A 19,014-nucleotide genomic window follows, 5' to 3' on the forward strand; every position below is an offset into this window, starting at 1 on the left:
GTGTCAATCAAAGTCAGGAGGAATTTGACTAAAGTTAGTCTTCAAAACCACATAATGGGAGTTAGTGGTGCCGTGTTGTCCACTTATATATATAGTGAAATTAAAGTCAGACAAACTGATGCATGAAACTACTTAGAGACTAATGCAACCGCATTAATGGAGAGATTGGATTTCTTTACTCCAATCCTGAATTAATTTCACTGATTTCTTCCTTTAAATAATCAAGTTAGTTGTCAAAACATTAATTAAGAAACCCAACCTTGACCCATGTGAATGTTCAAACTTTAGGCCAATATTAAACCTCCCCTTTATCCCCAAGAACATAGAAAAGGTTGTAGCTCAGCAGCTAAGCTCATACTTGCATAGGAATCACATACATGAAAGCTTTTAATCTGGAAAAAAGAGAAGTGCATGACTAGCCTTGAAACCTTGCAGGTGCAGGGAAAGGAAACAAGGTCAGGAGGAATTTGTCACCTTAAAAGTATTTTAAGTATAAGTACTCTAAGGTCCATTTGGACTAAGAATGAATGGGAGATAGATCCTTACGATACTAAGTCACTAATCAAGTGCAAACATATTTAACAAATGAGATCCTGATGCTCCACCTCTGTTTGGAGCCTCGCTCACCTGAAAATCACTTGCTGCTGCTGAAGATGGCCCCACACAGATAGCCTGCAGATCACCATAGGTTACTGTGGATGGTACCACATGGACACCCTAAAGATGGCCGTGGATGTTCTTTCTTGGATAGCCTAAAGAGAGCAATAGCTAAGATTTACACTCAAGTCTCAAGTCTTGACACAATTTATCTGATGGACTCAGTGCTGTATATGGACTACATGAGCAGAATAACTGTAAGCAACTATGAATAATAATAATGGCTGTTGTGAAATCAAAGGAGTGAGCTGAGGTCTATAAACATCAGGTTTCTGGTTGCCTGGAAGCACGACTGAATAATAAATGTTATACTGCAATGAGGGACTACGTGAGATCAATACGCCATTTGACGAAATGAATAATGTACTGAAATGAGAGTAATCAGATGTAATGAGGTTCTGGTGAAAACAAGTTTGAAAATGCAGTGTAGTCAATCATGTCACTGTGTCTGTAATACACCCACTTCAACTCAATATGGGCTGGTAATTAGCTGAATAGCTGACTCAGGTGTTGGGAGCAGAGAAAACACTCAAATGTGCAGGACAGTGGGGTGATCCAGGATTAGGATTAGGATTGGGAACCTGTGCAGTAGTAGAAACTGTGGGACAAAACCCTAGTGTTTTGCTGTGGTCTGACTTGAATGATTCTGGGATGATTGATTTGGGCCAATCAATAATCTGCATTTCTTGCTCTATCCATACTGTACATCCCTGTTTGGTACTCTGGCAACAAGTGTTCATTGAACCAATTTCAGCATAACTATGGCTCACTTGTGAATGGAAATAAATGGTAGGAATCAGGATTTGCACTCTACACTATCCACAATAAAAACCCATTGTGTGCGGGGATCATAACAAAATCTGATAAAATGTCGAGGGGCTAAAGCCACCCACTGGATTTAATCTCCTACACAGCATGATAAAAAATAGTTTTGAGTTGAATCTGGTCTTTACAGGATGTACAGGCAAGCCAGTTCATGTACACTCCTCATTTTATCTTCAAGGAGCAAAAACAATTGGGGAAAATTCTGACTATACTGTAACGCAACCAGAAACATGAACTATAGGAGATTTTTCACAAGTCCAAGGGAAGTGCTGATTAATCAGTATCTTACAGATGAGATGAGAAAACACTATCAGCTACCTACAGACATGACAGAGCAACATTCTTCTTAGATGGTAGCTCAGGCTTTTGTAAAATCAAGCTTGATGATATCTAATCTTCCCATCCAGCGTGTATTCACACTTCACACCGTGTTCCCGGGATAAGCTCCTGATCCACCATGACCAAGATAAAGCTGTTTCTGAAGAGAAAGGCAGATTAACTATTTGAATGCATAGAAAGTGTTGACGCTTGCAATGATGACATCTGGGAAATGCCTAAAAGGCAGCATGACTATAGATTAAGGCAAATGATAAAAAGCTAGAGCAAAGAATTTGAAGGAAAAAAGAGAAGTGCTTGCCTTGAAACCTTGCTTCTTTAAAACCTCTTAACTCCGCCTTCCAAGGAAAGGGTGCAGTGAAATTATCTGTACACACTGACGCACTGAATTAACTGTAAGTAAAACATTATTACACTTCTACATCACTTGCTTAAATGTTGATGTTTTAAGCTCAATAAGATTCTGAAGGATGTAAGATCAAGGAAACAAGTAGGTATCATGTTTTGGGATGCATCTCCGGATCACAACAAAATGAAGGGAATCTCAAAACTCCCAAAAACAAAACAGTAGAAAGATTTTTGGGACTTTGCAAAATTTATTTGTGAATGTGTCACTGGGCCAGTGTGCGAGCTTACAAGAGTTGATGTCTTGTGGCAATAACAAGATGAAGATCAGCAGGCTGAAATGGACAAGCTGAAACCTGCACACAAGGTGTTATGATATAACCTTTTCAGCTCTAATTTCTGAAGCTGCTTCAAAAATTGTAGCAGCCTCGCAACCACCTTATCCCAAGAGTACAGACTAGCACTATACACATCACGTCAGTAACAGTTCTGTGTGAAAAGAAAAAGCTTTCAACAGCTTGTGTGTGGAAAAGAGATTGAGGCTACTGAGACAGAAAAGTGTGGTGGGTCACACTGAAAGGAGCCAAGCTGCAAAAGGACTACAAGCATACTGGATTCTCAGAGAGGAAATTTCAGTGATAAATGGAATACACTTTAAATGAGAATGCACTGTTGTCCCAGAGGCAATAAAAGACGAGATGCTCAGCAATCAATTTCTTATGCTATAGCAGCACACTCCTACAAACAAAGCAAGATGCATACAATAAAATACACAACTACAAATGCGGATAGAATGATAAAGTAAGAAATATGAAGTATGATGTATATTTAAGGTATGTCCAGCATAACAATAAGGTGTCTGATATATGATAAAATAATATCTTGTAGGAAACAAACTGTATAAAAGCTGTATGAGAGACAGATATCAGTCACCTTCTACAGTTGAGAAAAATGTTTTTGAGGTGTTTCGTGTCTGTAGTCTGCTTTTCGTGCACAACACTGATTGCACAATAATAGTCACGCATACAGTTAATGTTTGACAAGCTTCCTTTGGAGAGAATCATAGCACTGAGTCATCTCCTGTAATGTCTAACCAGATAGATTACACCATAATTCCAACTGCAGTTCCAATTACGCCTGGTGAAATTTAGGGGCTGTTCTCGGGAAGGGCTTCTTTCATCCAACCAATTTCCAAGCAATTTCCAGTCACAAGATGGCATCTAATAGTTAATATTAATGTGAAACCATCCATTTTCCATTATCCCAGGGGACTCGGGGACTCAGGGCACAGGGTGGGGGACAGGGTGCTGCACACACACACTCACTCACACTACAGACAATTAAGAGATGCCAGTCAGCCTGCACTGCATGTCTTCAGACTGGGGGAGGAAACCCCTAAAACACAGGGAGAAAAAGCAAACCCTGTGAGCATGCCACTCCGCAGGACTGAACCCCCAACCCCGGCGATTCAAGGTGAAACCACACAACCTTAAAAATCAACTTCACCGTCTCCCTCACTGTTTCTAATTCCTGGAAAATGTCTGTTCCAGACTTTTGAAACTACTTGAAAAGGTTTGGTCCTGATTGCACTCAACTGAATTTCTAATGTCAGAAAGATTTTTTCTATATACGTCACCTCACTTTTTTTTGGTGCAGAACAACCTATTTGGTTTTTCCCTTTGCACAGAGATTTTAAATTCATTCTTCACATAATGGTTTATACAAATAGCACAGCCAGTTGAACTGATCCAATTCTACTATTGCAGCTACTGAAGCTTTTTATAACATGGTTGCATGTTGGTAGATATTTTTACCATTTGCATCATATTGTTCATAATTATTATAGTAATAGTTTGGACAGTTAGTTATTGCTTTGGGCAAACAAACAAACACCAATCACTCAAAACACCAGTTAATCAAAGTAAACTAAGTAAAATAATATACTTCTTTAATGATTTTTAGCCTAATGAATAAATGAATGTAATTATATCTTTTATTTATACAGTTCATATTTAGCAATCCAAACATTTATTACTTTACAGGCTAGAAGTCTAATTTAGGTCTGTTATGATGAGAGTCCAGTGAGAACAGCTATCATTTATCTTCAGCAAGATTTGAAGAGGGATGTAGAAGGAGAGCTTTACTATAATTGAGACCACAGTTCATTCGGTTGGATTTATTAGATTAATTGGAGCGTAATTATGAAGCCCATATCCATCAGAAAATATCGACAAATATCTTCTGAGTGCCAGCGCCTCATCTATCTTTATGAAGTGTGTTTATGGGAACAGCTGTGTAATTGGTGAGCATGTGGATTAGCAGGAGTCTGTGGGAGGGTGGAGGATGTTCTGGGGAGATGAGGAGAAAGGATGTACACCTGTATTTTATTTCAATGCCCTATTTCTTTCTCTCTCTCTTTCTCTCAGCAGTGAGATGAGTGTGTGTGGCCATGAGTTGAGCAGCATAAGAAGTGAGCGAACTGCATAGAACTGCCTGCGGACCATGCCAAGGGGCACGAGCACCACTGAATAAAAGCTCACGTTCTTACGTTGGGTTTGCTGTGTTCTCCGAGCGGCGCGCTGCCGAGACTGTTTCAATTCGAATTGTTATCAATATGTGAAATTAAAACCCCTCCCTTATTCTGTGGTTAATTTAGCAGCTATAACAGCAGCTCTGATAATAGATCTGCATGTAATTCTAATGTATTATCGTTGCTATAGTAACAGCTCATTCACAGGGACTTGTATGGCAGATGCCCGACATAAACTAAAACAAATAAGAAATGGATTTAAAAACGTGTTGTAATTTTAACAAAGAAAAATGTAGAATTGCTGATATGGTGAGGTTTAATGTTAGAAGACTTTTATCTCACATTTATAGAAGGATTCTCTCTGTGGTGTTTTTCCTTACTTAGAAATCTATACTACTCTACTCAGTGACTGCTTTGCTCTAAACAATACAGGATACCATAATACAAGAGTGATGGTACATCTGATGTACAGTACTGTGCAAAAGTCTTAGGCACTGTATATATTTTTTAGTACAAACTTTGTTATAGATGTTTATTTTCTGACTTCTACATTATTGATTCAGTACAAAAACATTTTAGATTGCAAACAGTAGTTTTCCAGCACAAAATGAAATGTTACAGAAAAATGTTTGTATGTCAGTAAAGAAAGCAGCAGATTCCATAAGAGACACTTTTCAGATAAAAACATAATGAAGGCTGCTGGGTTTCGCTGCAGAAATAAGAAGCGAGTCGACAGTCAAAGTCTCCAGAAGAACTGTGGCTGCTTCTGCAAGATGCTCAGTAACACTTCCAGCTCATTTCCTTATAAAACTGCACACACTGCACCTCAGATACTGCTTTATTTATTTAAAGTGAAGGATCGTCACATTAAATACTGACTTTGTTTCATTTATTACTGTTTACTGCTCTTTATAGTATTTTTTTTATGTAGAAACATTTAATTTCATTATTTTTGAAGGCGTTTTTACGCTACAGCATTTCTTTGCACGTGACTAAGACTTTTGCACAGAACCGTACATCTGTGTGAGTGTTTATTACCAACACCACCAATCACCAATCACCAATAAATGCAGATTTACTTTAATGCAATAGGATATAAAATATTCGAATATTAGCGTACAAGTGTAGAGATTTTCACAGACAATCTAAATTGTGGTACACTTACTAAAGTACAGCTTCTTCCTTTCTAAGAAATAAAATTCCCAAGCTGTATTTTTGCTAGGATCTCTGCAATCTAGCTAGACACACTCAATTAGCAATATTATTAAAAGCTAAAACAGTATTTTATTCACAATGAAGGAAATGTATTTTGAAAGCATTTTGTAAGCAGTTTATACTTTAATGCTATTGTCAGGTGGATACTGTGGATAAACACCAAATCCTGAGGTTTCAGGGATAAAAGAGGATAATTCCACACTGAGTCGGTTGTTTGGTGCAGAGAATAAGAACGAGCCAGAGAGCATAGTACTTATTAAGGCTCAATATAGAGACAGGGGCATTATTAGCTCTGGCTTGCGTCTTTTGGTAGCCATGGGTGCAACGGATGTATTCCTCACGCATGATACTGCCATTAGCTGAAAAAGAACAGAGATGTCTCCTACGTCTTGTATTTATTCAGCAAGTAATGCAAACTGAAGTGCTATTAAACATGGTACAGTAAGTACTTATAGACCACAAAAATACCTTCAGCATCAATATAAATACAACTTTATTTACTCTAGGCATCACTCGATACTTCACATTATTACTGTAGCGTATATGAATTCAAACAGCCTTTCAAGAAATGTTAATACTAATACTAATGCCTCACAATAATCAAATTCATTTGTTATTTTTATTAGTTTTATTGTTATTATTTTATTAATTTACGCAGAGCTTTTCAGCTTCGTCGTTTAAGTGTTGCTCTAGCATGTACAACAATGTACATTGTGGTTTTGATTAATACTCCAAGGAAAGCACAAATTTTACAAAAAATTCTGTGTTACAAGTGGATTTCCAACTTTTTTTTTTTTAGTTTAAGTTTCACTTCAAATCATGCAGTTAATGTAAGTGGTAGAAAAATTAAAAAAAAAAATTTATTTCCTAAAATTATACAGGTTGCATTTTCTATTGTATGGCATTGTTTGATTTTTTTAACTCCAGTAGTCAATTAAGCCATTACAATTAATTTGACTTTTAAAAACCGCATACTGCAGTATAATCTACATTTAAAAAAAAGAAGAAGATCCCAAGTGTTCACTGTAGATGGAGCTTTGAACAGGAATCAGCAAAACTGAAAAATATATAAATAATTATTAAACAATAGACATGGATAATCAACAAACCAAACACTATATTTATGCTTCCGGATCAATGAATGTATCAATGACTAGTGAACTCAGGGAAAAGTGCAATGAAAGCAACATGGAAAAGGCTGATAATGGTAACATTAACAGGGCATGACAAATGCAAAAAAAAAAAAAAACTGATTAAGGCATATTTAATGAAAGCGATGATAACGTTTAAATATCAGGAATAAACCACGTTTCTCTTTAAACTAGACTTAAACTCCTTACCTTCCAGCGGTTTCCGCACTCATTGCACAGCACAAATGTGGTCATCGGCTCATCAGCACTCCGAGTTTGCACCTGTGCAATAACAGACTTATACTGAAGATGTGCTTTTACATTTATTTGAAATGCTTGGAACAAGATCTAAGACATTTAGCAATTCCTACTACTTCAACACTAAGGTCCTTATTGTAATGTTATAAACCAATTAATTGTTCTGTGTGTCTGAATTTTTTTCTAGGCTTTCCAACAGCATCACTGTGTCAAAGCATAAAATAAGAAACACAAACAAAACTTTCTAAAACATTTAGCTTACCAATCATTATTATACTGTATGTTAAAATTCAATATATTCTATATAATATTGATCCTTATGGCAGAGGAAATTTTTAATTAAGTGTTTTATGTTTTTAAAAAAAAAAGAACATAGTACCTGGTTGTATGTGCAGTTCTTTTTCTTGCATTTGCCACACTGCAGCAGGTCAGTAACTGTGCCACCGGTCTTGGCCATCTGGTGCTCGCGGATGGCTTCCTGAGTCAGAATGTTCCTCAGCTGCTTCAGCTCATCACTGGCCATTTCCTACCTCACAGAGAACATTACAGATCCAGTCTAAAATGACTCCACAACTGCTACCAAGGCTGCCAGCACTACCAGGAACTTTATAACCGAGACGTAATGCCTAAAAAACATTTTGGCTATATTCCTGCTCCCAGGTCAAGATCATGAAAGGATATCAAAACTAAACATTAGTTCAGGTGTGTGGAGAGTTTGGATAAAATAAAATATTGATAAAATATTTTGATAAAAAAAAAATATCTATAAGATATAATATAAATAGTGTCTGGGTGGAGAACCTGCGGAATGAGTTTAAAATCTCTGACCTAAGAATTGAACAGCCAGGATCAAATATGTTTGCCATGAACACCTGAATGACAAACTATAATAACAGTTCAATACATAAATAATTCACACACACCTCCGCAGTCATGGTGGCTATGCGACTCAGCTCGATGGCTCCTCCCAGGACATTCTTGCGTAAATTTGGATTCTTTGGATCTTTAAGGTTGCTGATGCGGCTACGTACTCTGTTTTTATATTTCATATCTGTGGCTTTAATCTCCTGGTAGACATTTAAGGACACAAGGTCAGTTAAGGAGAAATTAATGTATAAATCTCTCGCTGAAGAGTCTTCACGTATGTAACTGGAGCAGCATGACAATAACGGCCAATTCTTCAGTTCTTTATTTCATATCCTGCCATCTGACTTTTGACTGATAGCTCTGCTGCAGCTCTGTCTCACATCACACTGTGGCCACCATTCTACCTACAACACCACATAAATATCTCCTGTTTAACAGTATTAGATTTCCAACCAACTGATCATTACTCTCCTTAAAAGATATTTCAGAACCAATGTTAAGTAGCAAAGCCATCAGTGCTACTTAGTAGAATCTCAAAAGTTCAAATGTAAGCGATCTACTGAAAACTCACTCAAATTTGTTTCTACAATCACTTTCAGTGTCTTGACTAGATTAAACAACCAATAAACAAATATACCATAAATAAAAAAACTCATGATATAATAGGTATCTTTAAAATACTATTAATTTAAAGATTATTGAGAATAATTTTCATGTTTTTAAAGGATATGATCCTCAATTTCAGCTGCCATGGCATCACAGTTTGCTCCATAATATTTGTAGTCATCTGTAAAAATAGATAGATAGATATATAGATAGATAGATAGATAGATAAGGGGGGAAGAAGGCTCCCACTTGATAATGATCTACTACTACTTAAGTTCATACTCATAAAATAGCTTAAGTGATACGTTGTGGTTGTACATTTGTTTTTTCTGTGTTTTACTACCATCTGTGCGTAGTGCAGCTGACAGCATTTCAATGCACTTGTCCCTGATGGAGTCCCCAGTGAGCAGGTGAGGGGAGAGAGGACCGCCAGCAGGGCTAAAGGAAGGGGACAGAGGGGTAGTCGGGGTGCTGGGTGTCTTCGGGGTCTCAGGTTTACTTTTTCTGTTCAGATAGAGATAAAAATCAAGATGATATTGTACTAGATCATTACTGTTTCTCTTATTGTTCCACTGACTCTGATATGCATCTAATACAGTATTACTGTGAATTTGAGTGTACTGACATCTGTGTTGAGCTGGGCACCACAAACTACTTTCATCACTTGCTAAAATAGCTCTCTGGTGTATAAATGTGATATGAATCAGACACAGTGTATTTTCCAAACATAGCCCTGGCTGCTAGGAGCCAATAACCGCCAATAAAAGCCAAGTTGGATTTCTGTCCCCAGATCTCATGTACTTTTTGGTTTCAGATCTCACTCCAGTCTAACCACATGCTGTGCAATTACTGTTATGTCTAATCTAACACACTTGATTAAACTTATTCACTAATTACCAAGTAAATAATGAGCTCATTTCAGCACGTTAGACTATAAACCACAGAGCAACGACACCTAGGACTAGCAACAGGAAGTACAGCGATTTTACCTAACACATGCGCAACACTCAGAACATCACCTTAAAATTTTGCTAGACAAAAAAATGTGACAGAAAGGAAGGAACTAGATATAAAGTGTACCTTCCATCATTACTGTCCGTGGACACCTTTCTCTGTATAGCTCCAGGGAGAGTCAACTTAGGGCCATGAGATTCTCTCCTGGAAGTCACAAGCAAACAAACCTGATCCATTAGAGATTTCTGAAAATTAGTGATAAGTACAGTGTAAAAGTGTGTGTCATTCTTGCCTTTCCTCCAAGAGCTTCTTAGGCAGGGGTGAGCTTACAGACTTTGAGTTACCCGAGTCCCTTCTGTGTGAAAAGTAGGTTTTATATTATCTGCCCTAAACAGTAACATTTGCTCTAAAGATTAAAAAATTGGCAATCAAAAATAGTTTGAGGATAATACTGTACCTCTGAGGTTTGGAGTCACTTGACTGCTGTCGTTGGCCAGACTTAGAGTCAGTGGAGTCTTTCCTGAAAAAAGAAAAACTGAGTTTTAACGGAAGCTTCTCATTTATCCTAAATTAATTTCAGAGGAATTAGTTTAAACCTCATGTCACACTTGATGATGTTTCTGGTCAGACCTTTCTTTCTTTGCGTCGTTAACTGGCTTTTTCGGAGGCTGCTGACTGAAATCCGAGGAATCCCTTCTGGAAAAACAATACGAAACTATCAATATAATGAAAATGTAATATGAAAAAACTTAACTGGAATAAATGGAGCTATTTTTTTTTTTTTTTTACTATAACCATCCACAAGCTGTGGAATCACAGCCAGACTAATTCATGCACTGATACTGCCCTCTGTCTTTCATCCATAATGCACACATCTATGTTCCAACCTGTCTTTCTTCATGTCTGTAGACAGTCTTTTGGCTTGTTTACTCTCCCCCAGATCTCTGCTGACATGGGAGCATTATTTGAACATTTTAAATGAGAACCAAAATTTACCTTTTCACCACATGCATTCTCTTTCCTGCTAAAAAATATACATTTCTACGTAGATCAGGTCATTCACAATTTTTTAATTAGATCAACACGTTGAACACACGCAGGATAACAGAATCCAGCTTTTATTTTTGGAGCACTATTGCTAAGACAAACTAATAAGCTACAAGCTTCAGACCTGTGTTTCTTATGTTCAGATATCATCTGCTGTGCACTTCGTTTTGGTGCTGGCATTTCTTTTCTACATTTATCATGGGGAGAAACAAACCTATCGTGAGAAAATCACAAAAAATATCTAAAAACCACAGTCTGTTCAGATAAGCAAATACGGATCCTGTCTGGTTTCCAGCATGCTAAAAATTCAATCATAACCTTTCTTTGTCTTTGCTTTCTTTTTCTTTGTCTTTCTGCATGTCTACGGAAGGACGCTTTGTAAGAGTAGAGGGATGAAGGTGGAGAGGAAGAGGAGGAAGAGGAGCATCAGGATTCACAGTCTCTTTCCTAATAACAACAACAATTCACTATTGATAAAAGCATAATCACAACACCACATATACTGCACTTTCTTCTTCTAGCCATGCAGAATGGTTATGTAACTGAATTAGTAATCACAGTAAAACCACAACTTGCAAGCCATTTATAGTACTGCACCAACTGCATCTTAAACTGGATGTACTGTTAGCAGCTAATTATTATTATTATTTTTGGCCTTTTTTTCTGTGTGGGTGGGTGGATAGTGTGGGGAGGGAGAGCTATTCCACCATTTTCTCCCCAATTTGGTGTTCCCAATTCCAATTCCCATCCATTAGCTAACTCTCCCCTCTCACACAACAGCTACCAAACAATTCTCCTTTGAGGCACATGAAGCCAGCCATCACACTGTCAAACTGCTGCTCATGCTGTGTCACGGGACAGCTGAACACACTCGGAGGAAAGTGCTATCTGCCCTCTTTCACATACATGAGCTCGCAGGTGCCCACGATTTCCTAGTGTCGCTATGATTTACAGGGCAGAGAGTGTATGCCATCCCTCCCACCCACACAGCATAGCTAGTTTTGACTCCTGGCCATGGATGGTTGGGGCATCATCAGAATTCCCAAGGATGGCAGTGAACACTTTGCTGTTATGCAACTTGGGAACCCAGAGCCAATTTCTTTTTATGGCTTTAATCACATGCCAGTATATTATTATATGCAATTATAAACTAACACTGAAGGACTGACTTATTTAATTTCCAGCCAAGTAGGGCAGCAAGATACATACAATATAGTGAGTAGATTCCATTGTGAATATCATGTATCGTAATATTGTTAGAAAACTGTTGTGGGTGGTGAAGAGTTGAGTTCTCCAACAATCCCAAATTACACCACCAGAGGTCACCACTGCCAGAATACTGATGTGTTACCCTAGTTACTAACAATCAAACTGTTTTCCACTCTCTAAACACAGTATTGTAGAGATTACCTTAAGACATTTTTCCAACTGCAGTCCACAATTCAATTTGTGAAAATTCTTCAGCAAATTAGTTTGTTTATCTTCAGGTTATGTAGAGTCCAAACCAGGAACAGATTTATATTTTAGCACCTGACAGAGCAACTGTAGTTGTTTTGCATTCACTGCATTTTATCAGTCTCTATTCTTTCCTTGGTCTGAGGATCCATGAGACGCCCTGGGCTGCTGCACCTTTACGCCTCCAACCAGTTATCTGACATTAGAACATGCAGTTAGACCATCTGGCTATGAGTTGATCAGAATCTGCTGCTGCAGTTTCCATAAAGAAAGTTCAGCCCCATGTTCTGATTTAGATACTACTTAAACAAACAAAACCAACCCAACCATCTAGTCATCACATTTCACAGACGTTCCAGTTTCCCTGGTAAAACCAGTTTAATCTGCCATGCAAATTAATAGAGCACATGAACCTCCTTCTTTAACTCTCTGACATCCCAGCTACCCTATCTGAGCCTTCCTGGACTCCTGGTGCCAGGGTAAATAGTTGTTTGACCTGGTTGGATGGGAGAGCTCCAGGGGATGCTTGCTCATACAGGACTTCCACTGCAACCAAACAGATAAATCTAGGCCAAGGAGTTCGGTCACAGATTTCACCACTAGAGTTCACTATATAGAATAATATGTTGCCGTTGTTAAAACTAATTTAGCAAAACTAAAGTTTCAAATCTGCAATCTGGTTTGATTAGACGATTTCCTGCTCTGCATCACATCTTTGCAAAGTCTTGTGTGTCTTATATAGTTTGTTTCTCCTGTTTTTTTATTTATGTATTTGGATTAGCCCTTTGCATTGTTGCAGCAGTTTGGATGTGTTTCTGTTTTTCAACTTTGTTTACCCTTGAATAAATTCTGCACTTGGATCCTCCCCAGTCATGCACCTCTGTTACGGTAGTACAATAAATGTAGCAATGTACTATAAGTAACCTACCGTGTTTCAAGGAAGGCTCAACAAGCCGGCAATAAACGTCTGAAAGCTGAAAGCTTCAGAACAGAAAAAACTTCTTCTAAGAGCCAAGAGTTACAGAATGCCCGGTTGATTGTCATTCTGATGCATTTAAAGGTCACGATAAGTAAAACAAAAGATCTCATTAAGTAACTTTTGTCTTTTTTATAAAGGGAAATAATAATAATATTGCAGTTCTGTAGGTTTTCTATGTTATTGTTCCATTGGCTTTATTAATGACTTTATTAATGACTAAAACAGTCCACATCTCCGAGGACCTCACCTGGTCCCTGAACTCCTCCTTTCTGGTTAAAAAGGCACAACAACGCCTTTATTTTCTGAGGAGACTGAAAAAGGCCCACCTCTGCTCCAAGACTCTCATGAACTTTTACCTCTGTACCATTGAGAGCATCATCACCAACTGCATCTCAGTCAGGTACGGCAACTGCACCGCAACAGACCGAAAAGCCCTTCAGCGGGTGGTGAAAACCGCCCAACGCATCACTGGCACTCAGCTACCCACCATCGAGAGCATTTACAATAAAGCGGCATTATCAAAGACGCCTCTCACCCAAATCACGGACTATTTACCCTCCTCCCATCTGGAAGGTGCTACCGGTGCCTTAGCGCCCGCACAAACAGACAGAAAAATAGCTTCTTCCCAGTGGCTGTTTCCACACTGAACAACTGATCACACTGTACACTGTAATATCTGTTTTCAGTTACTTACTTCACTGTTTATTCACCTTGCTTCTTTGCACTACATAAATTATAATGCAGTTTTTGCACTACTGTACTTACATACATGCATATATGTGTGTGTATATATATATATGTATGTATATATTCATTTGTATATTCTGTTCATATTCCTGTTATATTCTTACTTCACCACTGTACACTGATTGTACATACATATATAGATCACATTTATCCCTATTTATAATACTACTGCACCTCCTGTACATAAATCATCCACTCCCCTGTACATATCACCCTCATAGCTATATATCCTTACTTAATTTATTGTAAATATGCCACCTATGCACTTCTGGTTAGATGCTAACTGCATTTCATTGGCTTTGTATATGTACTCTGAACAATGACAATAAAGTTGAATCTAATCTAATCTAATCTAATCTAATAAGAAATGGATGAATGCGAATGAACTTTTGGGGAAAAAAAAAAAATAAAAATACTGAAAATGCCAGTCTCAATAATCTACTGTGTATGGTATGTGTTCCTCAATGGCACAAAAGAATCAACAGGATGTTATCAGCTGAAACCAAATCCTTGACCTCTTGGTGCATTTCCAAGTCCAATTGTGCTATATTTGCTAGAGGAGTAGTGATATTTGCATTGCTGTATTTCTTTGGCATCTAGTCGTTCATGTTTTAATACCTTCTACAACGTGAAAACGATGAGAAGTATATACCATCACTGATTGTACAATATTGGAGCATCCACAGTCTTCACCCAGTCTCCACAACAGGAACTTGTGGGAGTTCTATGTAGGAGTACTTTAGTTTTACATGCAGAGGCTGATGGTAGCAAAGCAGTTAGAAGCTTAAATTCTCATGAAAGGACAGAAAATTGACAGATTTGGTTATAGAAATCATACTGTGCACTCAAATAAAGCAACTGGAGACAGACATTATGTATCAGAAGGTTATTTTAAATTTCACTGTCATGCCTTTGTAAGTTTTGCACGAGTTCACAACATCAAATAACTTCTAGAGTATAATGCACCATTGCAAAAAAGCCCTGACCTCAGTTTCTTCATCTCTAAAACACATTGTTTCGGAGCAGGAGGATGCAGATGAAGAGGCAAAGGAGGAAGTGGGGCATTTTGATCTGGAGTCTTTTTTCTATGTGTAAAAATAAACAGTGTAATTCTGTTATTTGATACAGGGAAAAAATCACAATGTGCTATATATTTCTGGCAATGAACGCAGACCTTTTTTCCAAGGCAGACCACTTTTCTTTCACAGCAATGACAACATTATTGTTAAGAGCATGCAGAACCACATTCTGACCTCTCTTTAGGAACCTCTGGCCTTTTATGAGAAGAGGAATGATGAGAATGAGAATGCTGAGAGGTCAGAGTTTCTGGTGCCACTCTCCTGAAAGTAATACATACAATTTCTGGAAATTAAGACCTTATCTCATCTGTCCACTGTTTCTTCAACATGTTCTCACAGAGTTTGTCATTGTTTATGCCAATGATGCTGACCTGTCTTTCTTCACTTCAGGCTGCTGTTTACGAATATGAGCAGGAAGAGAATGGTGAAGATGAAGAAGATGAGGAGGACTCTGGGGATCGGGAGCCTCTCTCCTGTGTAATTAATTTTGTATTCAGCACCTCAAAAACACATGGCAGCAAAATGAGACAATAACTGAAGCAATAACTAGAAGACACAATATCAATAGCCCTTAAGACTCATAATACGCTTCTCAATCATATACAGTATACAGCTTGCCAAGTGAGAAAGGGCTCTTGACTGCTCGCTCTTTGTTTCTTCAGATACAAGCCTTAAAGAGTGTCAGTGACGATAAACAGGAAGCAACATCACATCAGAAGCATCTCCCTAAACACTTTCACTTACTATTTACAACGTACTATTATTCAGTAATGTTAAAGTATATTACTGCCTAATATACTTTGAGGCAAATTACTAAATAATGTTCTAAGACTTTAAGACATTAAACCCTAGAAACAGACTATTTTCTGATATAATATCTGCAGTATGCATCTGATGCAATCAGCTGAACAATAACTCTGTCTTACATGCAGGTTTTCAAGAAAGATCTAATCTATTTTTCTTTCTTGATGCGAATCGACACTTTGGGTGAGCAGAAGGTGAATTAATGTAAGCAAAGATAGGAGGAAAAATGATCTGCACCGCTCCTATATGATTGTGTTACCATTAATTTTGAAACCACTCACACAGTTAGTTGTAAGAGAGCAACATCATGCTATAGGGTACAGCAGGGCTAAATGTCCTCCGGAGTTAATCCAATACAAACCAATACAAAACCTTTATCCAAACACAGAGCTCAGTGCCCAGTGTCTGTGCCTTGAAGGATGTTTGTTGTTATTGGCCTTATTAACCTCAGCCACACCACCTTTAGCCCTGTGGTACTCTACCCTGAAGAACCAAAGGCTGCAGGGGTTTAATTATTCATACTGCATTACGCTCAAGTTAGTTAGAAAGTATGTGAATCTAAAATCACACATAAGCTAATGATTAGTTCTACATCGCACTAGAGTAACTATGATGATGAGTTTCAGGGCTGTTATTTACACATCCCAAACACATACACCAATTCAAATGTTTTGTGGTGTTGATCAACCACATATACAGTATAGTATCTCCTTCAACTGTTCAACTGTTATTTAATCATTAGCAAAACTGAAGAGAAACTGAATGCTAATGCCATGCACATCCTCTGAGAATTCCCCTAACCTGTCTTTCTTCACTTCCACTGATGAACACTTGGGAGGATGGAGAGGCGCAGCAGAGGAGGATACACTCGAATCCATAACACTCATCCTAACAGAACATAAAAACTCTTCAGCCCTGTGACTCCATTTCATCACTGAATAAATCAGGAGATCCACAAAAAAAAGGGTGAGCTCTCACCTCTCCCTCTCCTTTGTGTGATTACTGATGTGCTTTTCCTTTTTGTGGTCACTTTCTTGTCTTTCTTTCTTAAACAACACCTCAGTTTTCTCTTTTCTGTGCTTATCAACAGGTTTCTTGGGAGCGTTTAAACTGGATTTTGGGCTGATAAGACAAACAAGTTAGATTTGAATGTATATTCATCTTTTTTTTCTTCTTCTTCTTACTTAGTTTCAGTTCATGAAAGCCTGCATACAATACACAGACTGTACAGTTTCACTTTCACTTAAACCATGCAGATTTACTGGTTTAATGCTAGACTTACTGTACCTCGACTCTGTGTCTGGAGAAGGTCCACCAGGTGATTGTGTACTGGCCCCGCTCCCATTTTTCATTTCATTTGGTCTTTCAGCCTTCTGGGAATGGCTAGAATCTACACAAGCAGCATGATTATTTTACTTCTGTATCTTGCTAAACGTTTTGGACATTTTAAAACGCGGAATAAACAGTAGGCCATAAGATCAAATCTACCTAATAGCCTCTTCCAGTTTTTGATAAGAATCTTCGCAAGGGAGACGACATCCTCATCTCTGCAGTGCTTTCTTATTCCGTTGACAGACATACCAATTCTTGTGTCCTGAAATATAATCAAGAATGTACAAAATACACAGATTCAGTTATAAATAACTAAAAGAGTTTCCAGAGAATAACTGAATATAATCTTACGTTACTATATTTTCTGATGCATACCTTGACTAATGTTTTTTTCTGATTTATATCTTGGCTAATATATATATTTTTTTTCCTGATAGATAGCTTTACTGATCTTACCTGAAGCAACTTAAGGGTCATATTGAATTTTTGCAATTCTCTCAACAGGTCAAGAGCACCTTCCTGGGAAAAAAAAAAAAAAAAAAAAAACAGAAAAAAGAAAATGAAGAACCAGTGTTTTTACAACTGACACAGCCATAATGTGATCATCCTGAATTCAGTGACTTATCTAAGAGTGGTTAGTGTTTAATCAGTTCCTTCCTCCATCTTGTTGTTAGGGCTCAGTGACACCAGTGAAGTGAGTAAACATTCATGCAGTGTGTCTGTGTTTGTGTGGGGGGAAAGGGCAAACGCAAGACACTGCAGAAAGTTTTCAAAAGACAAATAATGTCCAAGAACAATCCTCAGCAGTCTTGTTGTAGCCTACAGTTCCACATTTGTTCATGTTCCAGTAGCAGGAACAAGCCCCAGGCAGCAGCTGTACAGTCCTGTACAGGACACCTGTTCACACTCCCAAAGCACTGCTGCTCCCTACTTTACAACAGCTTCCCAGTGTGCATGCAGTACACGAGAACAAAATGCACGACGAGTGGCGTAGCAGGAAGCCCCAGAAGTACGACACGCGTGGAACCCTTGAGAAGGAGCAAGAAAAAGAAGAGAGCAGCAGCAACACCATGAAGCAGAATAAATCTCTCACCGTGTTATTCCTAGACACCATTTTGTCTAGCTTTTTCGCAATCCGTATCAGGTCCTCCTCTCGTGTCATTGTGTACGCATGAGTTATGCCTACAGTATAAATGTATAAAGAAGTCGATAAACTTTAGAGCATGTAAAAGAAAATACAAATACACATGCGTGTAATGGTAGAAGTTTGGGTCGCAGTTGGAGCTCGTTTCTGCAGCGTCCCGCTCGGCCAGGGGGCGTGTCTGCGCAGCACGAGCCTCCGAGCCAAATGCCCTGGACACATGACAACAACTGCCAGGAATAGCAAGAAGGTCGGACACACAAGCTTCCCCCAATACACACTGTTCATTATAGATTATATACACAAGCTTCCCCCAATACACACTGTTCATTATAGTATATACACACAAGCTTCCCCCAATACACACTGTTCATTATAGTATATATACACAAGCTTCCCCCAATACACACTGTTCATTATAGTATATATACACAAGCTTCCCCCAATACACACTGTTCATTATAGTATATATACACAAGCTTCCCCCAATACACACTGTTCATTATAGTATATACACAAGCTTCCCCCAATACACACCGTTCATTATAGTATATATACAAGCTTCCCCCAATACACACTGTTCATTATAGTATATACACACAAGCTTCCCCCAATACACACTGTTCATTATAGTATATACACAAGCTTCCCCCAATACACACTGTTCATTATAGTATATACACACAAGCTTCCCCCAATACACACTG

The 19,014-nt window shown here is 38.2% G+C and overlaps 1 protein-coding gene across 10 annotated transcripts; it reads right to left on the reverse strand.

Moving 5' to 3' along the window:
• Positions 1-6,383: 6,383 nt before the first annotated feature.
• Positions 6,384-18,512, reverse strand: tcea3 (transcription elongation factor A (SII), 3). 10 transcript variants are annotated; one of them, XM_053235864.1, is made up of 22 exons: positions 18,260-18,510; positions 17,623-17,685; positions 17,323-17,428; positions 17,122-17,224; positions 16,813-16,956; positions 16,636-16,722; positions 15,402-15,503; positions 15,205-15,291; positions 14,938-15,036; positions 11,089-11,217; positions 10,895-10,957; positions 10,611-10,667; positions 10,354-10,419; positions 10,181-10,243; positions 10,016-10,078; positions 9,850-9,927; positions 9,113-9,273; positions 8,892-8,950; positions 8,220-8,372; positions 7,676-7,822; positions 7,249-7,320; positions 6,384-6,965 (listed from the first exon to the last, which is right to left on the reverse strand). In XM_053235864.1, exons 1-22 carry the CDS (start codon positions 18,326-18,328, stop codon positions 6,957-6,959), a joined length of 1,980 nt encoding a protein of 659 aa, XP_053091839.1. In that variant the 5' UTR covers positions 18,329-18,510; the 3' UTR covers positions 6,384-6,956. The 10 variants fall into 10 exon arrangements, with proteins under 10 accessions (XP_053091839.1, XP_053091835.1, XP_053091829.1 ...); XM_053235860.1 differs by having other exon boundaries at positions 10,611-10,670; XM_053235854.1 differs by having other exon boundaries at positions 10,895-10,984.
• Between the last annotated feature and the right edge of the window lie 502 nt (positions 18,513-19,014).

This window comes from Pangasianodon hypophthalmus, chromosome 1, assembly GCF_027358585.1.
Source record: "Pangasianodon hypophthalmus isolate fPanHyp1 chromosome 1, fPanHyp1.pri, whole genome shotgun sequence".
Taxonomy (NCBI): Eukaryota; Metazoa; Chordata; class Actinopteri; order Siluriformes; family Pangasiidae; genus Pangasianodon; species Pangasianodon hypophthalmus.